At 42.4% G+C, this 27291-nt stretch overlaps 1 protein-coding gene across 1 annotated transcript; it reads right to left on the bottom strand.

Annotated features, from left to right (window-relative positions):
* Positions 1-1417: 1417 nt before the first annotated feature.
* A4gnt (alpha-1,4-N-acetylglucosaminyltransferase) lies at positions 1418-8588 on the bottom strand. Its single transcript, XM_052729687.1, has 2 exons — positions 8178-8588; positions 1418-3305 (listed from the first exon to the last, which is right to left on the bottom strand). The coding sequence occupies exons 1-2, from the start codon at positions 8586-8588 to the stop codon at positions 2691-2693; spliced, it is 1026 nt and encodes a 341-aa protein (XP_052585647.1). The 3' UTR covers positions 1418-2690.
* Positions 8589-27291: the final 18703 nt, after the last annotated feature.

Raw genomic sequence — 27291 nt, 5'->3', positions numbered from 1 at the left:
AACATAAAAAATGTTATTACATGCTGCATAGAATAAGAAAATATAAGTCCAGTTAAACAAGGGTAACAATTGACCTTTCCAAAATGAAACAGGAAATTACATTGCCCCATTTTCCTCAGAACCACTACAAGTGATTTAAATTCATTCTTTTTTACCATACAAATGGTACTCCTTACATAAGTTATTAATTCATTTTCCACACTTACTAATCAAAAACTCATTTTACTGCAAAACAAAGGACTTTCTAAACATCAAATTATCATTATTGACTCAAAAAAATCCATACAAGTACAACCAGCATAAAGAAATACATATGACACTGTTGTTGACCTATTTGGTCTCACTGGAAACACTATATATTTTTGAGAAGCTTAAAGTGTTTTCACTCAAGTCCTTCAAACTTTTGTGTTCAGGGATGTCTGGAGAGCATTCTTCAGTTACAGCAATAAGAACCAAACTGCTCCTCCCAAGCAGGGATAACGGGAATTCTTATCTGTGAAATGTTGAACACCTGAGTTCACTGTCTCAGGGACACAAAGAGAGGGCATCATCATGGGGTAATGGGGAGTCAGATATCAGAAAACACAGCAAGTAATGGAATAAATAAACCTGAGGCAGGACACAGGACTTGTGAATGTTTGGGTTGTTTGGTTTCTTTACAGTGTGTGTGTGTGTGTGTGTGTGTGTGTGTGTGTGTGTGTGTGTGTGTGTGTGTGTGTGTACATGTACACCACAGCACACATGTGGAGGTCAGAGGTCAGCTGGCAGGAATTGGTTCTCTCCTTCTATCATATGGGTTCCAAGGCTCATATTCAGGTCATCAGGTTTGACAGCAAACACCTTTGCCCAGGGAGCCATCTCACCAATTTTTTTTAATAAGACTATCAGAGCCATGATTCTTGAAGAGGGAAATTTAACAGTGAAAGGCAACAGATGGATGTAGAGTTTCATAAGACATCATAATTTTGTGTTTGGGAAAAAGTGTAAATTTTTCCATAAAGCAAACAACCAAGATGAAATTTCTAGAAAGACTTGGCTGATAACTGCTTACAGAAAAAAATAATAATATCAATTTTCATGCCTCCTGAGAAGCAGAAGTGAATTTATTTGTATTTTAATTGAAAAATAAAAAAAATTACATGTGTTTATGGTGTACAACATGATGCTTGGAGGAAGTCAGTTTTCATCTGAATCTGTGGAGGAAGCAGCTTTAAAAAACTTGAGCTTATCATTTGCTCTTAAGCAAAGGCTGGGGTAGGATAAATGTGTACATTGAAAAAGGACAGTGTGGGGAAGGCAGGCTGGGGATGGGAGGAGACTAGTAATTAGGACACATGTGCCGGGACCAAGACTGATTGGTTCACCTGCATCTTTGGCCCCTAAATTAGTTCTTGGTACACAGGAAGATCAATGACTTAATGGATTGGTGAACACTGCTGTAGTTTACACATGGGCTCATGTGTTTTAAGTTCAGTCTCCAGTGTGGCAACGTTGAGAGGAAGCAGAACATTTGAGAAGAAGAGCAATGCAATGAGGTCATGGGAGGGTTCCATCATCAGAAGGAATTAATATACTTTTGATGGAATTCCAGTTGGTTCTTACAAAAAGAGGAAGTCTGAGCTGGCCATGGTGGCACACACTTGTAATCCCAGCCCTCTGAGGCTTAGGAAAAAGGACTGAGAGTTTGAGGCCAGCCTGGGATACACAGCAAGACCTTCCCTCTGCCCCCTCCCATGGGGGGAGTTGCAAGGGACTTGGCTCCTACACTTTTCTGGCTTCCTGACTCACCATGTGACCTCTTGTATATGCGTCCTGTCACTGTGATGCCATCCTCCATGAGGGCTTCACTAGAGACCAAATAGAAAGAGTCATCTGAGTCAAGATCTCAGCCTCCAAATGTCTGAGATAAATAAACCTCTTTTCTTAATAAATTTCCCAGTTCCAGTATTTTGTTATAGTGGCAGAAAATGGATTAATACAGATGTCAAAGTCAAGGGCTGGGTATGATGCCACATGCCTTGAATCCCAGCACTCAGGAGGGGGAGGCAGGTAGATCTCTGTGAGTTGGACGCTATCCTGGTCTACACAGAGAGTTCCAGGACAGCCAGAACTGCATAGCAAGACCCTGTCTCAAAAATCAAAACAACAACAATAACAGCCATGTCCCTTTCATTCTGACAGGTGTTAAAATTAATCTTACAATATTAAATAGAACAGAACATAAGCAGACCTATTAGCGAACTACCAGTCTCTCTTGCAGCTACAGTCTAGCCAGGGAGATGCAAGGATACACAGTATTTGCACTTATACAATACTTGCATAAAGTCTTTATGAAATGCATTTTCTTTCCTCCTTCTATCATCCTAGTGTCTGGAATAGCCAGATGATGGGCTGGAGGTCCAGCAGCCACTTGGAACATGGTCTACAGATGCTAGGACAACAATCTGAAAGATTCAAGCTGGGGCTTCCAATGGCCACTATTAACATGCCTGTCCTTAAATTATCTGCCTTCAGACTTGCTGCTCCATGAAGGATAAATATGTTCTACATTTACAGCCACTTTTCTTTTGAAGTATGTATTATTACCAGGGAAAGTTAATCCTGAAGATGTGGATAACTCCCAGCCTCTAGAGACAGTAGAGAGTAGGGCAGCCCAGAAGTGTCCAGTTTCCCACAGCAGCAGTAGCCCTCTATGTGTTACCTGTACCTGGCTCCCTGGACACTTTCCCGTCTGTACCTTGAATCAGAGCCCTGTAAGTCTTAGGACAGTGCTTTCGATAGAGATTTTCCACCAGGGTGTTACTTCCTCTAACCACAGTCCTGCCCTCTTTATTCATGTAGTTCCACAAATGCAGCGCATAGGAGTCATTGAAGCTTGGCTCTGTGTCCCACACTTGATAGTAGCGCCTCCACTCTGGATAGGGGATAGGGTAAAATCTCTGGGGATGAAGGAAGGAAATATTCAGACACTTCAGGTCACCCAGCTCTTGGAAGTCTTTAAGTCTGCACCACACCCTTAACATCCTTGTCATCAAATTGGGACCTTGGTTGCCCCAAATGTCTGAGTTATAGTGCTCAACAAAGTTCTCCATGCAGGCCCACAGAAAGGGGTGGTGGGGGAGAAACCCAAATACACCGTTACTAGAGTGCCGGGAACCCTGGGCTGCCAAGAAGTTCTCTTCGGGGATGGGCCTGATGGAGATGACATCAGTGTCCATGTAGATGCCACCATATTTCCAGATGATAGCCAGGCGGGATGCATCTGAGCTGACATGGAGCCAGTGTTTCTCAGTACTGCTGTTGACCTATGGGAACAGGTACAAATGAGCCTGAAAGCAGTAAGGGTGGCTAGGAAGGACCACAACAAGGTAGATTCCCCAAAATCTATTTGACTGCAAGCAAAACTTAATAAATTTCTCAATTTACCTTCACCCCCCCCCATTTTCCTTGAAGTAAAGAGTTTACAGCAATTTGTATCAATGCAAATATTTTTAGCAGTTATTGAAGATTTCAAAAAATGGGTTTTCTTTCATCAAAGCAGTGGAAAGATAGAGGCAAAATTCAGCAGGAATTGCACAATGAACAGTGTGAGTCAATCTTCCATGTGGGTGACAATACCACAAACATGAAACTGTGAAGGATGGATTTTTTTTAATCCTCAAAATGTTCAAGATTGATATTTTAAAAAATTAAAATAAAGTGAAAAATGAAAACAGCTAGGAAACTCGAAAAAAATTAATACACTAGTTGAGAAATTGGGGGAAAGAAAAAGAATCTGAGACTGCTTGAATGCATGCCTTTGTTCGCTTGGGAGGTCCCTTAATGAAGTTCACTGAGGACCCACTTACTATGCACCAAGCACTGTGAAGTTGCTGAAAGCATAATAATGAACGAAAAGGAAAAATCCCCACTGGGAGGAGATCGACAATAAACAAATATATACTGCATTGGGTGTTGATAAGGACTATGAAGGGAATAAAATACTAGGTGAGGGGACTATAAAGGGGTGAGAGAGTGCACAATGTTGTATTAGGCTCCAGCAGAAACTTGAATGTAATAGATGGGTGCGCCATGAAAACATCCGGGAGAAAATGCTAAGTTGGAGCAAGTGCAAGGGCCCCAAGGCAGAAGCATACTGACTATGAGACAGAAGCAGGATGAAGGAGGGAGAGGCGCAGGCAATGAGGACAAAGCAGAATATGGAAAAGGGAGAGATCAGGTAGAATGGGATCAAGATTTGAAATTATTTGGCAGGTTGAGCAGAAAGGAGCCATGTAATCTGAATGGGTTTTCCAAGGGTCACTTTGGCTGCTGTGTGGACAAGAATCTGGGGCAACGGCGGGAATTGATGGAGACAGACAAAGAAGCAGGCTAAGAGTTTGCTGAGGTCATCCAGACTTGGATCAGGGTAATAATCTGGTGGGGGTGAGAGAAGTGATCAGGGTCCATATTCCAGATAAAAACAGGTCAGCCTTCACTGATGGGTAGGTGGTAGGAAAGAATAACTGTAAATGCTAAAAATCAAGCAAAACAGAAGAGGAGCCCAGAGGAATAAAAATAAATCAGTATAAATCGTAGTGTTCCCTTTTGGGATGGTAAGATTTTGAATAAAAAAAAAAATAAGTTTTTCCTAATTTAAATATATTGAGTAAAAGATTAAACAAAGACCTTTGGTTTTGATTTAAAAAAAAAAAATGAGCTGGGCAGTGGTGGCGCATGCCTTTAATCCCAGTGTGTGGGAAGCAGAGCCAGGTGGATTTCTGTGAGTTAGAGGCCAGCCTGGTCTACACAGCAAGATCCAGGATAGGCACCAAAACTACACATAGAAACCCTGTCTCGAAAAACCAAAAAAAAAAAAGTTGTTGGAATTCTACTATAAAGAACAAAAGCAAGTTAACAAAAACTTAAAAAAAAAAGTCTCACAGTTGCTGAAAGTTATCCCATCACTTACAGAAACAGTTAATAGCTAGTATATATCAATGATCATTCTAAGCACTTGATAATCTACACAAATCCTCAAAGATGAGGTTCGTGGTCATTCTATCTTTCAAATGAGAAACTGAAGGATCAAGATACTTCATCATTTGTCCTCAAGTACTGGTTGAATTTGAATCTGAACAACTTGTCTTCAGATAGCCACTCATTCAAAAGAAACTACGTTTTGATAAAAATCAATATAACCTGGGAAATTCAGGGTTCTGACTGAACTAAGAGAACATCAAAAGCCTTAGGAAAGCAGAAGAGGAACCCTGCCTGGATGGGAGCATTAGCCTGCCATCCACCTGAGATAGGGTGGGCGGCAGAAGGAGGTCTGAGGACAATGCCCATGCTGGTTATGGACATCTTCAAGAGCTACAACTACTTGTATGGTTCATATAGCAAACCCAGGGGTCCTTAGGAAATGATGGCACCATGGATCCTCTCTAGCAGGTGCCCCCCAATCTATCTCCTTTGGAGGCCCAGCTGAGACAGAACATGTATTGGCCCGGTTCCCTCAAGGGTATCATGGTATGAACGCTGTAGTTACACACCCCAGCATAGAACCCTGCAAACTCAGATGGAGCAGGCACTTAAGGGCTCTGCATCTCAGGACCCACTTTGCTCCTAAAATCTAACATGTAAAAACTAGATCCATCTTAGCACAACCCAAGCTTTGTCCCAAAGGATTTTGGTTCCAAGAGGTTATTTATGTATCACACTGAAAGAGAGTTCTAAGTAGGGCTAAAGTTTCCTTAGTTCAGAACCATAATGAAGTTTTAATATTCTTATGGAGTGATTCATCTGTAAGAAAAAGAGGTAGTGTGCAGCATCTCCCAAAATAACATGCTTTGATATTTCTTTTTCCAATGAGCAAACTACAATTTAGGTAAGAAAAGTCTAGTTCAGGTATGGGAAAGGTTGTGCAGACCTGGGGCATCCTTAGAGGCATGGACCAAACCCCTCCATTCCTGGCACCTGCCTTCCTGGCCTGTTACATACCCTGTTGCTCCCGGGACAGTGACACTCACTTTCCAGGAACTCTGCTGCTGGCAACTGCCAAGACTAACATATGGACACTTAATATGTTTGAATTTATCCGCTTCCTCCTGACCAGTCCCAAATTGACATTTCCGGACTCTTATAACAGATGGGACTTTGGCATCTAAAAGTCACTGGAGCCCTAAGTGATACTACTGACCCCAGAAGCTGCCTTCAATCCCAGTTCCTGCCAGCCTAATCTACTAAAAGTGTCCACTCTGAGTTACAGTTTAGTTTGACAAATGTTTCCAAATGATAGCAACTAGATTCAAGCCTGCCAACCACACCAACACACCAGAACCCCACTAATGAGGCAAGACAGGGCAGGGGAGGGGAGGGATTTCTTCTCTTTTTATGAATGTGCTATAATGGGCTAAACAATGACTGCCCAAAGATGTCAGGTCCTAATTTCTGGGAACCTGTAAGCATGGGGAGAAGATGTTTGCAGATAGAATTAAGTCAATGATATTGAGATGGGGTGAAGATCCTGGATTATGCTGATGAGTCCTTGAAAATATCACAGACGTCATTTAAAGAATGGGGTGGACAGAGACTCTAGGCACACAGAGGTAAAGGGAGTTTAAAGAAGGAGACAGCAATAGATTGATGGGCTACAAGCCAAGGAACAGCTTGGCCACCAGAAGCTGTTAAGGCACAAGAAACAGTCCTACCCTACAGATCCTGCTGTGACTGTGGCTTGCAGAGCTGAGAGCATAAACGTCTGTTGCTGTCAGTCACCAGGTCTGAGATCATTTGTTAAAGGAACCCTTGTAAACTAACACAGCAGCAGATACAATAAAACCTCTCTTTTGCTACTTGGCTCACAAAGATTAAATATTCACTGACATTTGGTCCAGGGTGGATGAGAATTTAGGGAGAACCTCACATGGAAAGCAAATGTTATGACACCAACTTTTAAATTATTTCTGTTTTTAAAAATAATTTTCTTAGCCAGGTGGTGGTGGCACATGCCTTTAGTTCCAGCACTCAGAGAGCAGAGGCAGGTAGATCTTTGTGAGTTTGAGGTTAGCCTGGTCTACAAAGCAAGTTTCAGGACAGCCAGAGCTGTTACACAGAGAAATACTGTTTCAATAAAAAAAGAATATGAAGTCAAAAATTTTTAAAGCTACTTCTATTTCAGTCATATTCAAACATCTGTTGCAATAGTTGTTTGGTTTCTTTGGTTTTTGTTTGTTTGCTTGCTTGCTTGTTTGCTTGTTGGAGGGGCTTGATTGTCTGTTTTTTAAAATTCTTTGTTTTTTGAGACAAAGTGTCAAGTAGCCCAGGATGGCCTACAAGGTACTATAACGCCAAAGATGACTTTAAATTCTTGATCTCCCAACCTCTACCTCCCAAGTAATAGGATTGTTGGTGTGTGCCCCATGAAGGCTTTCCTTATTCTTTTTAGTGCTGGAGATGGCTGCACAGGTGAAATCATTATAACTGCATTATAATGGAAAGGAGGCTTTCATTCCATGTTGTCTTATACTTCCCATAAGATGTCAGTTAACCCCCCCCCAAAAAAAAGCTCAGGTAAGCCCTGTCTAATGGAATCTTGAGTAGCTGCTGCACTCTAATTCTCTTAAGCACTACCCAACTGTGCATCCTCTGTGAGACCAACATTACACTGAAATATTATTTCCTCATTGTGATATACTGCTAAGAGAATTATTGGATCCCTAGGAGTTCCAGGGGCTTCTCAATCCTATCTTGCCACAACCCAATCTCATGGAGCATCATGCCACTCATCCTTCCTGAATTTTCAACCTACATCATTTCACTTCAAATATTGCTTGGTTTCTACCTCTGGTGTTGAAAAGGTTTAACATAGATGGGTTTTAAATTATAATGAAAAGTAAGTGTTCCATGTATCTAAAAAGGATTAAAAAAATTGTTCAGTTAAGAAGAGCCTCCAAAACACCAAAACGACTCAAAGAAATAAGCCTGGATGCAAAGGAAACCAGCCCAGTCACCTAACTGATGTGTCTCCCATTTACCTGAATAAGAACTCCAACCCATTACTCTGAGTGCTAGACTTGACTATTTGTTGAGGCCCTGTACTCAGTTTACCTGTCCACAGTGAGTGCATTGGACCCATTATCTTGCAGGTTCTGTTTCTCCTTCCCAACACAGACTTTCTCACTGCTTTGAACACTTACTTTGGTGTACCATGAAAACAAGGGTGTGTCTTCAAACAGTTTTCTCATGTCCAAAGGGACAAAGAAAACATTATCTATGGCTGAGAGCAGGGAGAAGGCTGGGTAGCTGGTGCTTGAGTTCAGCTGTGTGGCATTGCTGAGCCTTTTCATAAAGAAGATGACCGGCTGTTCCGGGTAGATTTGGGCAGCAGACTCCACAGCACAGGACACCAGTGGAGGTGGCTCCACTCTTTCAGAAGTCTCTATGAACACAATGCTTCGTCCACTGCTTAGGAGGTCTTCCTGCCCCGGAGGAGATGTGAAGAGAGGTAGGCAGGCAAAGAAGCATTGGGACCTCAGGGTGAGCCGGTATAGCAGGCCACAGGCAAACACCAGGACGAGCGACAGGGAGAGATGGAGTTCCCTCAGCATGTCCTCCAGCTCTCCCGGCCTCTTCTTTAAGCAACACAGTTCATCAGAATATGGTGATCCTAATACAGGCAGCATGCAAGGAAACAAGTAAGAATATCACCTATCAGTTAAGATGAAAGAAGACCCCAGTGAAATATGGTCAAACCTGGCGATATTAAAAAAATTCATCTTAGATTTAGATTTATATAGGAAGACAATTAATTTACTATATATACTATTAATAATAATAAATGCTATAAAATACTAATCAATATATACTATTAATTAATATAATTTAATATATATACCATTAACAGAAGAAACGAAAAGCAACGATCTCACAATTCTGATTCAATAGAGGTCAAGAATGTAGGAAATTTTGACTCACAGTCATGATTTTTTAAAAAATTACAAGAAAACTTCCTTAATCTGATAAATAATACCTGACAGAACAATACATAAATGATAACATATAGATAGAATATGGGAATAGATAGATGGGAATAGATAGATGATAATATAAGGATAATATAGATGACAATATATAGATTATAATATATAGCAATCATCCTTCTTCACACAAAATGTTCCAATAAAGCCTGACTATGGTAAAATGCCCATCATCACTCTTACTAGTCAACATTATTCTAACAATTCTAACCAAGTCAATGAAACAAAAAGAAAAAAATCACTAATATAAATATTAGAAGAGGCCAAAGTGTCACCAGTTTCCCAAACTATGACCACAGATGAAGAAAACTGAATATAATATGTTCAAAAATTAACAGAATTCAGAAGAAAATTAACCAAAGGTCTAAACTGAAAGTTAGAGGGTGACATTGTGAACATCGTTTGCAAGCATTGGAGCAGTATGTCCAACCTGAATCATCTACCACCAAAGTCCAGGTTCCAGTTCACCACAGTGGCTCCCTCCCTGCAGAAGGGAACTTGAACTCAAGATGACTCCAAGACAGCAGGAATCTCAATTCCCAAAAGGCCCATTTTTTGCCTTCTACAAAACTCTTTCAAAAAACTCAAATCCAGGAGCCCAGAACTTACTTTCCAGCCAGAGACTTGCAGCTCACCAGTATTTGAGATCTTAGAGTGAAGACACGTTTTTCCTGTATACATTCTGATAACTCACTGCCCAGTCTTCCAATTCAACCACACAGAGGAAAGTAAATCATTGGCAGGAGATTAAGAATAAACCTAAGAACTCCCCAGGAAGCTCCTCCCTTCACGAAGCTCCTCCCTATCACCCTGAAAGTAAGTATGTGGGGATAATAGGAGTTCACAAGATGTTTCAGATGACCCACTTACGTGGCTTGGCAAGCCTGTCTGGGGATCTATCATGGGGGCTCCAAGAGGATCCTCTCAGGTGGAGGAAACTATAAGAGAGCATGATACTGGCGCCATCATGCCACACATTTGCTCAGTTTAGCTTGAATCAAACTCATGAGCAAAGTCTTGTGAAAGGTTCTTTACCAGACAATCTGTAAACTGACCCAGATTTCTCCTTTGCAATCATGATTAAAAATTTTGATGAAAAGAAAAGAAAGCCTGTTTGCACCATCAAAGCAGTGGACAAACTCCAGGAGTCTAAAGGCCCAAGGATGTACAATGGGAATGGATGGACCCTCCAGTGCCAGCTACAATAGCTGCAGGAGGGGCCTTTTTTGCCTTGATGTACCATTGTGGGGTAGGAACTTCTCATAAAGTCAGCTTGATCACCCTCAACCAATGTGGGTTTCCCCAAGGTATCTTCACCCTCCATGGTCTAGCCCCACGGCCCCTGATGTGAGCATTCAGCAAACCTCTTCAAAGCCGTTCTTTGGCCAGGCAGTGGTAGCCTTTAATCCCAGAACTCAGGAGGAAGATGCAGGTGAATCTCTGAGTTTGAGACCCGCCTGCCTGGTCTACAAACAGAGCAAGTTCCAGGACAGCCAGCAATACACAGAGAAACCTTGTCTCAGAAAAACCAAAAAGAAGGAAGGAAGGAAGGAAGGAAGGAAGGAAGGAAGGAAGGAAGGAAGGAAGGAAGGAAGGAAGGAAGGAAACTGTTCTCTGCTCAGAGAATCACCTGTCCTCAGCCCAGAGCTTCCTCTCAGGCAAAAACAGGTTCCCCCCGATGCTGTAGTATGATCAGGGATGCACCCTACTGGACAGACTGTGGATCCAATCCTACATTAAGGGAGCTGAAGCTGTCCCATTTCTTGATCTCTCTGCGTTTCTTTGTCTGAGCATCCCCAGAAGCAGCTCTTGGTTCTCCACCTGCTCCTCCTTTGGGAAATGGATTTCTTATGTGGCTCTGATCAAGTCTGGGCTCAAGGTAATCTGGCATCTTTTGAGAGTTCTTAGAGTGAATAGATGTGGGCGTTCTTTCCTTCAAACAGGCAGAAAGATTAGCAGTCCTGCTACCTGCTTGAGGCTAACTGGAGAGCTGGGTTTGTGGAAGAGACAGATGCCTTGTTCCTAGTTGGGTCTAGCTGCTTGTACACTGGCAGAAACAAATGAGCCAGTGGTCAAGAAAACAGTGACAGAGTTAGTGGTCTTTTCAGTGGGGCGTGGGTGTGAGTCTGAGTGATGTGAAATCTCAAACCTCACAGTAGATCTTGCCGGTCAAGCACCAGGCAGAATGATGCCGACATCTGTCACAGGCCGAGAGCTCTAGGACTCTGAGAAGTGCAGAAAATAACCTACTTCAGGTTCACCTTGGAGATGAAATGACTAAAGAAGAACCCTGACTTCCCACCAGGGAGAAGAGGAAGGACAACAAAGGTGGAGTCAGGCAGAGGTGTGCGCATACCTGTGATTCCAGCACTGGACGGGTAGAGGCAGGGAATCAGGAGTTCAGAGTTATCCTCAGCCACAGAGTTGTCCTCGAGGCTAGCCTGAGATAAATGCTATCCCGCCTCAAAAATAAAACAAAAATTACTGTAGATGGGCCCCTTGATAAAAACATAAAGCTGCTTGCTCCCTGGGTAATTGTTTTTAATTTATGAATGAAATTTAGATCCTCACCCTGTGTGAGTTGGTGTGATGTGTCCAAAATGCAAATTACAGGTCCTGAGGAATGTTTAGGACCACAGCTGGACGTCCTTCCCTGATCTTCCTGAAAGATTTGATCACTCCACATGGAACTTCCAAGGGTGTGTAGACATCCTTTGGGGGGCGGGGAATAAGACTCCTTCCCTTCCTTCTGCTCTCCTTTCTACTACACTTAGCCAATACATGCCCAGTTTCTGTCTATTCAGGATGAGGTCACAGCAGAGTCTCTTAACTCAGACTTCATGGACCCCAGCATCCACAAGGATGGGTTTCAGGAAGATGGGGCCCCACAACAACGACCCTACCCAGTCCAGAATGATGCCATGGTACTCAGAACATTACTCAATGGTCAACCTTGGAGCTTTTTCAGTCTTTTGTCCCTATGCATACCCTTTGATAATCTCAATTAGAAATAGTTCTGGATTTGGATCGAATCCTTACATAAAGGACCCACTGTATCAGGCCAGGAAAGTTAGAAGGATCTTTAACAGTAAATGTTTATTGACTTGAATTGCACTTAAAAAGTACACTGTGCCTCTCTGTAGCTTCTTTGAACTAGGGTTTATTGTGAGACGGAAATGCTTAAGCCAGAAGCACTCGTCCTATTTGCTTTGGCTTTTAATGCCACGGTTCCGGTTTTAAACATATTTGTGAAGCAAGTGGGACTGATAAACTTGTTAAAACATTCAGCCACTAGCAGCCCAAGACAAATTATCCAAGGCGATAGCTTGTCCACGCAGCCAATTCCTTTCCTCAAGCAAACAAAGCCCAAAAGGGGTTTTGTTTGGCTGGATGTGAATAGATGGAGAGACGGCTAGACACGGGCCTCCTGTCACCGCAGAGTGGCAAACAACCAGGTGGCATGGTGTTTGGGAACCCATGAAGAAATAGTAAAAGAGGTGATGCACGCTTCGAAGTTATGATATCATTAACACGGAAAAATACAATTTTAAACTCGAAGTCAGTGACTTAATGCCATCATACCTTGCAATGTATTTTAAACTATCTTAAACTCCCAGTAAAATGGTCCTAATCTTCCTTTCTTTTTTATTAGAGCATACCTAAATCAAACATACCCCTGTGTACAAAACCTTGCACAGTTATCAAGCATATTTCTTGATTTGCTTTATTGTGATAACACACGTAATTGCCCCCTGCCTTTAACATTTATTTGCAGATAAAAACAGCTGCTGGGAGATAAAGTAAAAATAAATGTTCCTGGTGAGATACTCGTACCCACCAAAACCACTTTTTAAGGCTGTGTGGCCAAGCCCTCTGATCTAGAATTGAATTCTGTCTTCCACAAGGGAAGTGAGAATATCTTCGACCTACCCACACCGCCCACATGGCACAGGACTGTCTGAGGGACCGAACATATCTCAATATGGCTGACAGAAACTGTTACAGGCTACTATCATGTCACATCCCCACCCCAAATTTACCTAATCTCAATGGGATGTATTTGGAGGTCAAACTAGGGAGGGATAATTAGATTCAGATTAAATCTCCCTCTTTTTCGGCAAAAGTAGCAAGATAACTTTATTTGGAGTGAAATAATTATACAGAATGAAGGGGAAATATATTGTGAATACTAACAGCAGGCACATGAGTCCAGGGTATGGGCGAGATTAAGACCTTTATAAGAAGACCAATATCTCTCTCTCTCTCTCTCTCTCTCTCTCTCTCTCTCTCTCTCTCTCTCTCTCTCTCTCTCTCTCCAAAATGGTAAGAAACAAATGTCTTCTGTTTAAGCCACCCAGTGTGTGGAATGTTGTTGTAGCAGACTGAGCCATGGCAGAAACGCCATGGTAAGCTTCCACATGTTTCATAACAATCTGTTTTTTAGCTCTAGAGGATGCTAAAACTGCTCTTAAGAATTAGAACCAAGGAGCAGTAAGACAGCCCAGGGGATAAGGCACTGGCTCCAAATCTGATATGTACAGCTCAGCTCAATCCTTGGAAGCACATGGTGGAAGCAGACAATGGGCTCCTGAAAGAACAGGACAAGGTGTCGTGGGTGGGAACGGTCTGCATACACAACAGATCACCGCAGCCCGAGGGAACTTTCTGGTCTATGGCCATGTCTTTTTTTTTCCTCCCAGATGGAGATCCATCTCCTTTTCCCCACTGTCACTATACACACAGGACACCAAGTCAGAAGTCACAGGGCCATTCTCAACTCTCCTTCCTCCTAGAGTATAAGTTGTGTGTAAACACAAGCTCTCTGAGAAGCAGATACCAAGATGATGTTAACTCTGCATAGACTTTATGAGGACACTAGCGATGTGGGTTTTCAAAGTGGGAACATTGTTTTGTATGGCTGAGACAGCTATCAGCCCACAATAAGAGTCTGGGAGAACCCTGGCAGGAAAAATGGCAGGCTGCCTGACCTAAGACTGTCCTTGGCTAAGACAGATTTAGCCAAGTCTCTGAAAGCCTGGTATTAGCAGTATCCTGTGTGACCCAGGAATAGGTAGACTTGAGGGATCTTGTTACACGTTGTCTTTGGCTAGGAGCAGCCTGCAGGAGGAGCCTCACAGCAAACTCACAGCAGAATCTCCTTGGCTGCAGCTCTGCACCCCCGCCCCGACTCCCACCTCAGTCATACTCTGCAGTTTAGAGGTCTGTGAGAAAGCATTCTCATGACTGCCACATGACACCCCTGGAGCTGTATATCTCTGTCTCCCTCCGTGAGCTCATGAAATGGTGTCTCTGTGATTCCATTTCTTCATGAGGGGAAACAACCAGTATGGAGTTCAGCAAGATGAACTGTAGTCCCCCCTCATCAGGTAGACATGACAAGCCTGCAACTCATCATCCCCCTCCAGCTACACTTGCTGAATTCCCTTCCCGCTCTCTCGCTCTCTCAGAGGCTACCTCACCATGTGTTGGTAGCTTAGCTGATGTACAGCTTGCCTTCCTGTGGTGCCTGAATGCTCAACAGCCATACCTTTCTCAGTTTAGGTTTGCCATATGTCTGTCTACACCAGGAGGCAGCAAAGTTGATTTCCTGACTGTCTATTTGTCTACCTACCTACCATTACCTACGTACCCACATGCCTATCAGTACCCACACGCCTATCAACCACTGGACTTATTTCTCAGGAAAACAAATAACCAACAGAAGAGACCTAAAGTGGTTGACCAACCTTGACTCTCAATAAGCAATTGGTTTCCTCAATAAATATTTCCATTTCAAGGACTTTGTGTTGACCTCTATCTCTGACAGTTTGGACAGTCAGAAGCAGAAGTGAGATGGCACTTAGACGTTGGCCTGGTGAGTTCGTACCTGGTCTCCATATTTGCCTTAATAGCTTTTCCATTCATTTTGCTTATCGCACCGGTTCTGGGTGGTGACGATGGAGTCATCAGTGTTTCTGTGAACTGTCTGACCGTTGTTCCAATTTTCACTTCTCTAAAAGTGGTGAGTGTAAGCATCTCCTCACCTGTAGGCTAGCTGCTTTTCCTTGTCTGTGGGCGTCTTCATGCATTTAGCTTATTTTTTCTCTTGGGTTCTCTGTCTCTGTAATTGTGAAACTCTAATTCCTCATAGAATCTTCATGCCCCCTGTAATTTTTAAGCATTTCAACAATCTTGTACCAATATGCTATCTGGAGAAATACAACTTTGGTCATGCATTTATCAAATAATCTCATTTTAATGTAATAAATATGGGTCTTTTTTGAGGATCTGTGTTTTGGGTACCTTTCTGAAAAAGAACATCATTCCTAAGTCACAAAGATATTTTTCTTCTTTTGTTTCTTCCTTTCTTTCTTCCTTCTTTTTTCCTTTCTTTCTTTTTACTGTTTCTTAGTTCACATTATGTTTATTCCTCCATCTGCAGCTCATGTTTGCACATGGTAAGACTTGAAGACCGATTCTGCTTCTGTCTACTGTGAGCAAGTTCTCTATCTTCTATTCAGCAGCTCATGCCTTCTACATGGGCTATGGTGTAGGTGCTGCCACACGGCCCATCTCCACATCTGCTGCCCAGAATATGCGCCTCTGTCTGCAGTAGATGTTGAAGGACTGTGTCCTTTTCTGATTTCCCAGCATGCCCTTGGTTCAGCTGCACCAAAAGGACAAATGGCTTGAAGGTAGAAGCCACACTGAAGACTTGCCTATCCTTAGGATAAGAGAAATGAATGAAGAGTTAGGTAGGAAACAGGTTTTTAAACTGTGACTGGACAGAACATATTCTTAACAGAAATTTTTTTTAAAAAGGGAAAAGGAAGAAAAGAGAGGAAGAAGGGTGAGAATGAGAAAGAGAAATAAGCAGCAAGAGCAGAAGATTTCAGAAGGGACAGATTGAAAGAATCTGGGAGCAAAGAGACTGTTAGTAAAGAGACACTGGTCTGCCAGGCATGGTGGCCTGCGCCTTTAGTCCCAGCACTCGGGAGGCAGAGGCAGGCAGATCTCTGAGTTCAAGGCCAGCCTGGTCTACAGAGTGAGTTCCAGGACAGCCAGGGCTGTTATAGAGAGAAACCCTGTCTCAAACAAACAACAACAACAACAAAAGACACTGACCAGAATAAGTGCAGGATGTGACACTGCCACACCCGCAACGGTGTCGCCCGTGTGACAAATGCCGATCTGGTGGTCTCACGAGGAAGGGGGGCACAAGTCTCTCGAGGCTAGGCCCCTGGCGGTCCCCTGGCAATCAGCCCAAGCAATGGTTCCTGGATACATTGTTCCCTAAAGACCAGCCTTCCGCGGATGGTTGGCAGGACTCCTGCTTCTTTTCTTCTTTCCTGACAATAACAACCTCTCCATGCCTGGACTCCGCAGACACGCAGACACTCGCTTGACGTACCTGATAACTCCTCAACTGTTACACCGGCACCACCCCCAGTGATTCAAGCCCTTGGGCAGATAGCACAAAAAAAACCCTACTTCAGTGGGGGCACTCATGGATGGATTAGAACAGAAAGAGCTAATGATTCAGGTTCTAAGGAAGAAAATGTAAAAGTAAAAAGATTGTTAGGTAGCCCTCACTCAGCTCATGCAAACCCACAAGAAAGAGAACTTAGGAAACTGGCAACTCCCACAAGAATGGTTGGAAAGTACATTCAATACTGTATTAATGGGAAATGATGGACACCCCCTCGTTGGAATCCCAGAAGTAGAAATTACTTAGATCCACCCCCTTTTACAGGGGCTTATGACTATGAAGGGAATCGGTTGGGTAAATCATGGGGAAAAAAGAATGTTGTGGAATCAGTTGCCTTTTATGGAAAGGCTGGTTAGAAGCAGAAAGGTATGGTGTACATATGATAGGCAGACAAGGTCAGCTATATTAAGGGGTATAGCACCTGTGCTAAAGAGGTGAGCTAAGGCTCTTGGCCAGGACTTTGTAGCTGTCTTTAATAAATTACTAGAAATGGATTACCAGTTATTGAGTGCGTAATCTGGCTCTTAGGGTTCAGGACACAGCATGTCTCTGTCTGAAAGGATTAATCATTCTGAAAACCACATTGTGTGACCACAAAAGATTGCGTCTATTGCTTTCCTTTTGCCCCTGGGCTTAGTTCCTTGTTAAGATTGTATAAAATCTCAGCCTGATGTTCAGTAAAATTGCAGCAGTTTCACAGCAAACTCTGGTGTCTGTGTCTGTCTGTCATCGCCGAATCCCAATTATCCTGAGCACCTTCATCCCGTTCTCCCTCGGTCTGGTGGCCCTACTGAGACCCAGTCCGCGGCATGACACACATGTAAATTTCATTTGAAAGATTCCAAGAGGGATATTATTAGTCTGTCCAAATCAACATATAAGAAGAGGTAGCCAAGCAGTGGTGGTGCATGCCGTTAAACTTTCTTTTATCTAAATAAAAAAAGACTGACCAGGTGTGATGGCACATGCCTTTAATCCCAGTACTTGGTAGGCAGAGGCAGGTGGATCTCTGGTCAGCCTGGTCTATAGAGTGAGTTTCAGGATAGCCAGGGTTATGTAGAGAAACCCTGTCTCAAAAAAAACCACTAATAAATATAATAATTTTTAAAAATGTAATCAGAGATGAAAATGTGTATCACACATACAAAGTAGCAAAAATATAAATAGAAGATTTCTTACCCCCCAAAAAACTGATATAAAAAAGAATATTAATGAATTAACATTTTAAGGTACTAGACACCAACTAAAATAAACATAAAACTATATTTCTTATAAAAAATACCTTTAAAAATAAGATCAAGTAAAGGCTACTTTTAGATCTACATATACTGAGCTTATCATCAATATACCTTCACTATAAGAAATGTTATAGGTTAGAACCTTTGAGCCAAGGAATATTTGTCCCAGGAAATATGTAGGCAGACATAGGAATGCAAACAACAGAATCATTAACTGCTTGAGTAAATATATATATATTTGGTTTTTTTTAGCTGAAAGAGGTTTGGTTTTATTTTTATATTTATTTATTTGTTTGTTTGTTTATTTATTATTTTTCCAGACAGGGTTTCTCTGTATAACCCTGGCTGTCCCAGAACTCCCTCTGTAGACCAGGCTGGCCTTGAACTCAGAGATTCTCCTGCCTCTGCCTCCCAAGTCCTGAAAGGTTTATTTTTTAATAAAGTTTACACCTTTATTTTACAAATGAAATCCCCACACACACATTTTTTTTAACTAATTCTATACATATGTTTGTTGTTTTAAGACAGGATTTCTTTATGAAGTCCTGGCTGTCCTGGAACTTGCTATGTGGACCAAACTAACCTAGAACTCACAGAGATCCAGTTCCTCTGCATCCTAAGTGCAGGGATTAAAGATGTGCACCACCACACCCATCTTATACATTAGTTCTTAACTGTTACTGTAAGAAGTGTACACACACACACACACACACACACACACACACACACACACACACACAGCATCTTGCAGCACTTTTCAAATGTAGTTATAATACATTTTTTAAAGTACATATTTGGGGCCTAGCATGGTGATACAGACTTTTAATTCCAACTCTTGGGGTGGGGTGGGGTAAGTGGATCTCTGAGTTAGAGGCCAGCCTACTCTACATACTGAGTTCCTGGACAGTTAGGTTTACATGGAGATACCCTGTCTCAAAGTGAAAAAAAAAAAAAAAGACACCTCTGGGGCTGAAGATCTGGCTTAGTGATCCAGAGTGCTTGCTATTCTTTTAAGAGGACCTGAGTTTATTTTTTAAAACTAAAAACACTACAATATTAAATCTGCTACTTAAATACAATCAAAAACAATATAATGTAGTGCTTATAACACATATGAAAATATGATGGATGTGGTGCTGCATGCCTGTAATCTCAGGACTAGGGAGCCTGAAGCAGGCATACTGGGAATTTGAGGCCAGCCTGGATTACAGAGCAAGACATTGTGTCAAAGGAACAAAAAAAGAGGAAAATGTAAGATTAAGCTGAATAAGTTCCCACAGGGTAACAATGGAGATACACTACTGTAACATTCTTATACTATGTGTGAAGTATTATTACCAGGAAAGAAACCTTACAATTATAATTTAAAAAGGTACACTACAATCTCAAAAGAATCCACTAAGACCACATAACAGAGCTCATAGCCAGAAAAGGATGTGAAGGATAAATAATAAGAAAAGTTGAATTTTTCAAAAAAGCCAGAAAAGGAAGACATTGAAAATGACAATAAATGTGAAAGAAATTAGGGGGTTATATTAGTTAGGGTTTCTATTGCTGTGAAGAGACACCATGATCACGGCAACTCTAATAAAGAAAACACTTAATTGGGACTGGCTTACAGTTTCAGAGGTTCAGTCCATTATTCTCATGGCAGGAAACATGGCAGCGTGCAGGTGCTAGGGAAGGAGCTGAGAGTCCTACATCTCCAAGGGCAGGCAGCAGGAAGTGAACTGGCTTGAGCTTTGGAGACCTCAAACCCACCCTCTAGTGACACACTTCCTGCAACAAGCCCACACCTCCTAATAGTGCCACTTCCTATGGGGTCATTTTCTGTCAAAGCACCACAGGGGGTATACTATATACTCATACCCACTGCACATACCAAACACACATATGAACATAAAAAAAATCAATCCTATCAATAACCAAAATGTAGAGAAAAGGAAAGTTTGCTACCAGTAGTGTTAATCTAAGAATTCACTGGGAGTAACACGGGTGCATAAGTGTTCATGGGAGATTCTACTTCTGTGATTCTCAAGGCCCTTGAAAATCAGGATTAGTGGTTTGGAAGATAGAAATTTTGAAGTAATCTGCAAGAGGTTATGTACAACCCTCTGTACTCCTGAATTCAAATGGGAATTATCAGGCCAGGCACTATGATACACCTCTGTAATCCTAGCACTCAGCAGCCTGAAGCAGGAAGATAATTGTGAGTTCAAAGCCAACCTGGTCTACATATTGAGTTCCAGACCAGCCAGGGCTACACAGTAAAAGCCTCCCTCAAAACAACCTGTCCCTTCCAAAGGATTAGTATGAACTTTGATATGTGCACATTTCCTAGCTCTATCCATTGAATGAGTATAGTTATAATGTCAGTCAGCAGCAACTGACCGTTTTTGTACTTAGATTGATCTTGAGCTATCATGTCTAAGAGAAACAAAGGCTGTTGGCGTGAAACAGTTCATTCCAGTCTATTATAAAAAAAAATATAAGACAGGTGATGAATCTGAAATACAATTTCACATATTAAAACACAAAAGCTAGTAACAGCTTACCTAATGGCCCAGGATTCCCCTAAGCAAAGCAAAGAGCTCTGCTGTAAAAAGTATAATAATCACAATTGATTGAAGTTTTTATTGAAGCTCTTCAAATATCTTAAAATCATAGACAAGGATTTTTTGTTTTGTTTGTTTTGTTTTGTTTTATTTTGAGACAGGGTCTCACTATGTAGTCTTGGCTGACCTGGAACTCATTTTGAAGACCAGGCTGACCTTGAACTCACAGAGATCCTCCTGCCTCTACCCTCTGAATGCTGGATTTAAAGGTATGCACCACCACATTGGGCATAAGGATTTTTTTTAAGTTAATTGACTAGTTTTGAGATGTTCAAGGAAACAAATAACTACCTTAAAAACTAGTAAAAACCAAATATTAATCTCCATTGATTATATGAATTATAAAATTTATAAATTATACCATTGATTCCTGAATAGAAAAGTAATATTGATATGAAAATATTCCAGCATATTCCAAATAACAAATGAAAAACAAATGGTTGAATTAGGATATTGCTATTTTGCAACTCTCAACAAATCAATGAATCTGAGCTATGGGGTATCAGCAGCAGTTATCAATCATACACACTCAAAACAGAAACCAGATCGTTTGTGCCTCCTGGTGGAGGAACATGGTACTACTACTGGTTTTGGTTTTGGTTTTTTGTTTTTTTTTTTCTTCAAGACTGGGTTTCTGTGTTTAACAGCCTTAGCTGTCCTGGAACCCACTCTGTAGACCAGGCTGTTCTCAAACTCCCAGAGATCCACCTACCTCTGCTGGGATTAAAGGCACGCCCCACTACACCTAGAAACTATTGGTCTTTTCAAAGGGAATCTACCTTCATCTAAGGAAGTCTTAGATCCCAAGGGCAATTTGTAGGAAATATAGAGGATAAAGTCCTAGAGTCTTTATCTAAAAAAATGCTTTTTATACAAACAAAAACAAATCAACAGTAACAAGAAGGGGATCCTGAAGATTGAAAAATATTTTAAAGACATGGCAATATTTCAGTGAATGAGTCTGTAGTATCTGGGATTGCACAAGAGTGAGAAACTACAAAGAAACACAAAGGACGTGGTTGTTGTTCAGGATGGGGTGGAAGGTCCTTTGGGAGGAAAGGTGTTGAGATGTGGTGAGGCCGCTGGAATGCATGGTAGACTTCCAGACATTCAGGGTGGCCTGAGTCGTAATTACAAGGGTGTTCAGATTATAATAGTTCATTAAACCGTATATTCGGTCAGTGGGATTATTTGATTGTGCATTATTATTTCATTATACAACTTTCCTTTATAAAACAGCCCAAAGTCCCAGTAATTACAGATTCCTTACAAGTGAGAGATAATGCACACACAAAAGGAAATCTATCAAAATATCAATAACGATTTGTCTTTTACTCCTTTTTTTTTTTTTTTTTTTTTTGGTTTTTTGTTTCTTTTTCGAGACAGGGTTTCTCTGTGTAGCTTTGCACCTTTCCTGGAACTTGCTTTGTAGCCCAGGCTGGCCTTGAACTTTTTTAAACAAGCAAACAAGCAAACTTTTTTTTAGATTTTTTTTAATGTGCATTGGTGTTTTGTCTGCATGTATGTCTGTGTAAGGGTGTCAGATCTCCTGAAATGGAACTACAGACATTTGTGAGCTGCCATGAGGGTGCTGGGAATTGAACCAGGTCCTCTGGAAGAGCAGCCAGCTCTTAACTGCTGAACCATCTCTACAGCCCCAAAGGCTGTCTTTATATTGTTTTTTTAAAATAGATTTAACTTTACTGAAATATCCCAACATCCTATCAATTAAAGAAGAGATCAAAAAACACAACTGCAACTTTATCATTATATGAAAATTCCCACAAATCAATAAGAAATTAAAGTTTAACCTAGTTGGAAGTCAGGTAAAAGCTATCAATAGGCATTCCAAGATGAAAGATAACTGCAAATAGTTTTGAATAGTGAGGACCATCAGTCTCACAGGAGGGCTCATTAAAAGTACCCTTAGGGGCTAGGAAGATGCTTCTTCTGTGAAGAGCACGTGTTGCTTTCTCATGGATATTAACGGTCATTTCTGAGAGGACGAACAAATGGCTAGAAGAAATGTAAATCCTGGTCCAAATCATAATCAGAACACTGCTTTACAATAGCTATTATAAAAAATATTCATAAAATGCCAGATGTAGTGGTTTATGACTGTACTCCCAACTCTCCAGAGACTGAGACAAGAGGATGGCCATGAGTTCAAGGCCAGCCTGGGAAACAGAGTAAGATCCTGTTTTTTAAAAACAAACCAAGATATTGTTTTGGTAAAAATGGAGAAAACAAACCCTCTCTGTTAGTATCTTGTACGTGTGCAACTTGGAGTCTTGCATCTTACATCATCAGAGGGCACTGACGACTACATACCTGCCTTAAAAAGCTGGATTCGGACCCCACTTGCTCTCTCTGCTCCCTCTCTGTTCCCTCTCTGCTCTCTGCTCTGCTCCCGCTTCCCTCCCCACCAGGCCTGGCTCTCATCTTTCTCCTTCTCCCCTTTTCCCTCCTAATAAAGCTCTAAAAACTAACACTGGGTTCTGTCGTGACCGTGACCTTTCCACGTGGTAATCAGCACCACCACCCGCGCCATTTATCATCCTTTCATCTCTCTGTTGGTTGAGATATAAATTAGTACATTTATTATGGAAAACAGGATATTCCTCAAGATGTTAAAAATAGAAGTAGCAGAAGAGGGAAGCAGGAGGAGGAGAGGGCTGGAGAAGAGAAGCTCCTGAGTGACATGGCACTCTTCCTCCTCCTCAGCGCTGCCCAGGCCCCTGTCCCTGCCTGGCGGGGCTGAACCTCTGGCTGCAGGAAGCAGACACTGGCCTTTTAACTCACCATCCCTGGAAGATTCTGGTGTCTGATACTAATCTGATAAGGAAGCCTGTGTGGGTACCAACAACAACCAAAGCTACATCTGTGACACAGACAGTGTTGTGAGCAGTCTCAGTACTGCAACCACTATGAACTCTAGTGGCTCTGGCTGGTGTATACCACCACCACCACCACCATCACCACCATCATCATCCCAGAGACAACATGAAATCGATTGCCTACGGGGAAGCCCACAGTTGCTCATCACTGCCATTTTGCTTCAGAGTTTTATTAAAATATTTACTACCTCATTTTAAGGAAGTGGTGAACGACCTCCAACTCCTTCCCCATCCCATGGTACAGTGCCTTCCAGCTGCAATAGCAGAGCTTGCTGCCTCTTCAGCATAGCCTTGCAGTCCCTTGTGTGGACAAAGCCCTCTGAAGTGCCCGCTGACAGTGCAGCCACTAAAGACCCTAGAGTGGAGTCACTGAAGAGAAAGGGATCTCTCTGCCTGGCCTGGGTACCCCCATCTGCCATGGCTGTGGGCTGCCGCTGAACACCATCAATGAACAGGACTCACCAGACTTCCAGAGCAGCAACTCTCCCAGTTAGAACAGGTCCTGCCTACACTGGAGAAAACCCAAACAACCAGGGTAGGGGACACCCATGAGAGAAGCATTAAGTGACTTTCACGAGTTGTATGGCCACTTTGTCCTTTTGTTTTTCCCTCCTGTCCCACTTTGCCCACATCTCTAGGTACAAATTTGAGGGGTGGATGCCTCCTCTCCCCCACAAAACCATCGTGTTGTAGAAGACTGCAAGGCTGGTTCTGAGACTCATTCCATACCACCCCGCTTCTCACCCACCTGCTCATCCGAGATATGTGTGTCTTAAAAGCCCCCAAGGACTGGGACTGAGACTGGGCTCCAAGATGGTTCTCGGTGATGGAGCGGATTCGTGAGGGAACTTCACGGTGTCTCTGTCTGGGAGAGACAGACAGTTTATATCGGCCCTGAGCAAAGAAGGAAACCTTTGGACGCTGTAGATTTTTGTCACCTGTGGCTCTCAGTGTCATCAGTCTAATCCTGGGGGAGGGTGAGAGCTGATGGGAAGGCTGGTAAACTTGTTGATCCTTCTACCAAGTCCCACGGGGAAGGTACACACCTGAGCATCTTACAAGAGGCCCTTCTCATAGGCTCTGGCTGGCTTCAGCCTGCCTCAGGTGTAGAAAATTACACTGAGTTCTCTGTGCCCTTTAAAAATAACAATAGCGATAATATTAATAAAGCTAGCTGGATGCAAGAACCTTCTAAGAGGGCAGGCAGGAATTCTCTAGACAAGGAAATTCTTCAATTCTCCTGTATTAGGTTGAAAGGAAACTCCAATGCTCCAGACTCCAGAAGGCAGTCCAAATACCCAGAAGTGAGCTCAACCTGGCCTATATAGGAGGATTTCTGGTGGTTAGACAAAAGCCAGCATTCCTCAGGAACTTGTGAAACTGGTTCCCGGCTACCAAAAGGAGTCATTTCCCTTACTTCTGGCAGAAGAGACATACACCTGTGGTGCCTACCAGGGTATCAGAGCACATGCTGGTCTCCAGGCTCCCTCAGCATTACAAGTACCTGTTATACATTTCAAAATCCCTGCTAGCATCCTAGCCCTTCTCACTTCTTCCCCTACCTTAGACTCCTTCCAGTTCACAGGCTTCCCTCTCCCCAGCGACTCGTTCTCGTTACAGCCCTGCTATTCTCACTGTTTTCCCTATGCTCCTGATATTCTCACCATGTGTGTTCTCTGTTCTCTATCCCCTGCTACTCTCCCCTCTCTCACAGAGAGCCCTGGCCAAGTCCCATCTGCAAGTCATGTTCAGTCTACTTCTTTCTCTCTTGGCTCTAGACTCTCCCAGATGTCTCTGGCTGTTCTCTCTCTGTGTGTGTGTCTCTCTGTCTCTGCTCTCTCTCTCTCTCTCTCTCTCTCTCTCTCTCTCTCTCTCTCTCTCTCTCTCTCTTCTTCCACCCCCTTCTGTTTCTCTAATCTACAATAAAAATCTTCCTCTTAACCATACCACAGAGTGGTCATGTCCATCCATCCTCCAAACTGAGTTTCCAAGAGTCTAGCTACTGTTGGGCCAGGGGGAGAGAGTGTGAACAGGCCTGGTGTTGGTCGCTCTGGTCCTTCTGTGAACTGAAGCCTCAGCCTGACAGCCTGTAGAGATGTAGGCTTCTCCATCTCTACCCTTTGTCTGTGCCCACAAGTGATGAGTGTTCTCCAGCCATCCTGAGCACGACCTGAAGTCTCCATGTCTCCTTGTCCCCTGTAACCAGACGGATTGAGGAAGCTGTGGGTCCTGGGCCAAGAAAGCTCACAGACTGGCTCTCACATGGTATTTTCTCTTTGAGTTTGGATAAGTCTGTTGTTTGTGTATTTTTTGGTTTTAAGCTAACCACTTAGAAGGAATGCCTTGGTTGTTTGTGGTTCGCATGCTCCATCCCCCTTTGGAGCTGAGGACAGAAACCGGGCTTTGTACTTGCTAGGCAGGCACTCTGCCACTGAGCTAAATCCACAATCCCAGTAAAACATTTTTTAAATTAGCTAGATACATTTATTTCAGAGAGCATATCAAAATATCATGTTATATATAATGAATATATACAATACTTTCCACAATCTATTTAAATTTAAAAATAAGGTTCTAGAGAGATGACGGTGGTTAAGAGTGTATTGCTCTTGCAGAGGACTCAAGTTCAGTTCCCAGAACCCTTATTAGACAACTCACAGCTGCCTGGAACTCCAGTTGGGGGGGGGGGGGGCATCTAACACTTCTGGCTCCCTGGGCACCTGTACTACATGCACATTCTAATACACAGATACACACACATAACCTAGAAAATTTTAAAAATTCTTTTTTAGGTTTATCAGTGCTTTCCAAGAACAGCAAGCATTCTTAACTGCTGAACCATTTTTCCAGCACATAAAAAAAAATCTTTAAATTTAAGAATAAATAAAACAAAGTCCCATGAGAAACAAAAACCAAAGATTTTAATATATGGACATAGAATCATTTCCATGATATATATCCTAGCAGGGGAAAGTATTACAATGACAAGAATGTATGAATTACTGCTTCTCAGGTTTAAGGGATTTCATATACTGGTTGGCCATCTGTCACTGGATTCCATCGAGAGCTGTTGAAGCATAGAAGTTCAAAAAATAAATAAAGAGGGCAGGGACAGGAGCCAGAGGCTTGCCTCTGAGAGCAGAGATACCATTACAGATTTCTGAGCAGAACACAAACAGAAGCTAAGGTTGGAAGACTGGAAAGATACATAGTAGCTCCCCCTAGTGGAAGTGCAGGGACACAAGAACTCCCTTCATGATCTCTTAGGGCAGCTCTAGCTGCCGCTTCTTGACAGTGGTTTTGACTTTGATCATCTTCCCTCTGGACTTTGAATTAACTTTTTCTGTGAAGACATTGTGTCCCACGGTCAACCTGATCCCAGTAGGGAGGGTCAAGTCCTGGGAACCCTCACCTGCACCCCTCCAACTCCTCTAACTTATCCCCACCCATGTTCCCACCATCCTAGGTATTTGTTCCTCAGTGATGGAGGATTCACCTGACATGCACGTCCTGGGTTTGCAAAAACAGCAGGGCCTGGTGGCACACACTGTAATCGCAGTGCTTGGGAAGCTAAGGCAGGAAAATTTCAAACTCAAGGCCAGCCTGGGCTACTTAGTGAAAAAAAGGCAGGGTGGTAGTCAGAGTGACCTTGGTCTATTTACCTAGAGTCTGCAGTTGTGATAGCTAGCCTCTTAGAAATACTCATGCAGAAAATTTTAACATTGCTTTTAAGATTTATTTTTAGTTTTTATGTATGAGTTTTGTCTGTATTGTGCACATGTATGTATGTGTGTATGTGAGTCTGATGCCCTTGGAGGCAGAGAAGGGAGTTAGATACTCAGCAACTTTATATATGGTTGTGAGCCACCATGTGGGTGCTGGGTATCAAACCGTGGACCACTGCGAGAATAGCAAGAGCTCATGACCACTGAGCCACCTCTCCAGCCCCATCATGCAGTATTTTAAAATGGCTTGGTAACCAAGCTAAAACCAATGTGTTTATAAAACTAGCTTATTTCCTAGAATTAAATTTGA

This window comes from Peromyscus californicus, unplaced genomic scaffold, assembly GCF_007827085.1.
Source record: "Peromyscus californicus insignis strain IS unplaced genomic scaffold, ASM782708v3 Scaffold_11__1_contigs__length_118956290, whole genome shotgun sequence".
Taxonomy (NCBI): domain Eukaryota; kingdom Metazoa; phylum Chordata; class Mammalia; order Rodentia; family Cricetidae; genus Peromyscus; species Peromyscus californicus.
This window is presented reverse-complemented; position numbering and strand designations above follow the sequence as displayed.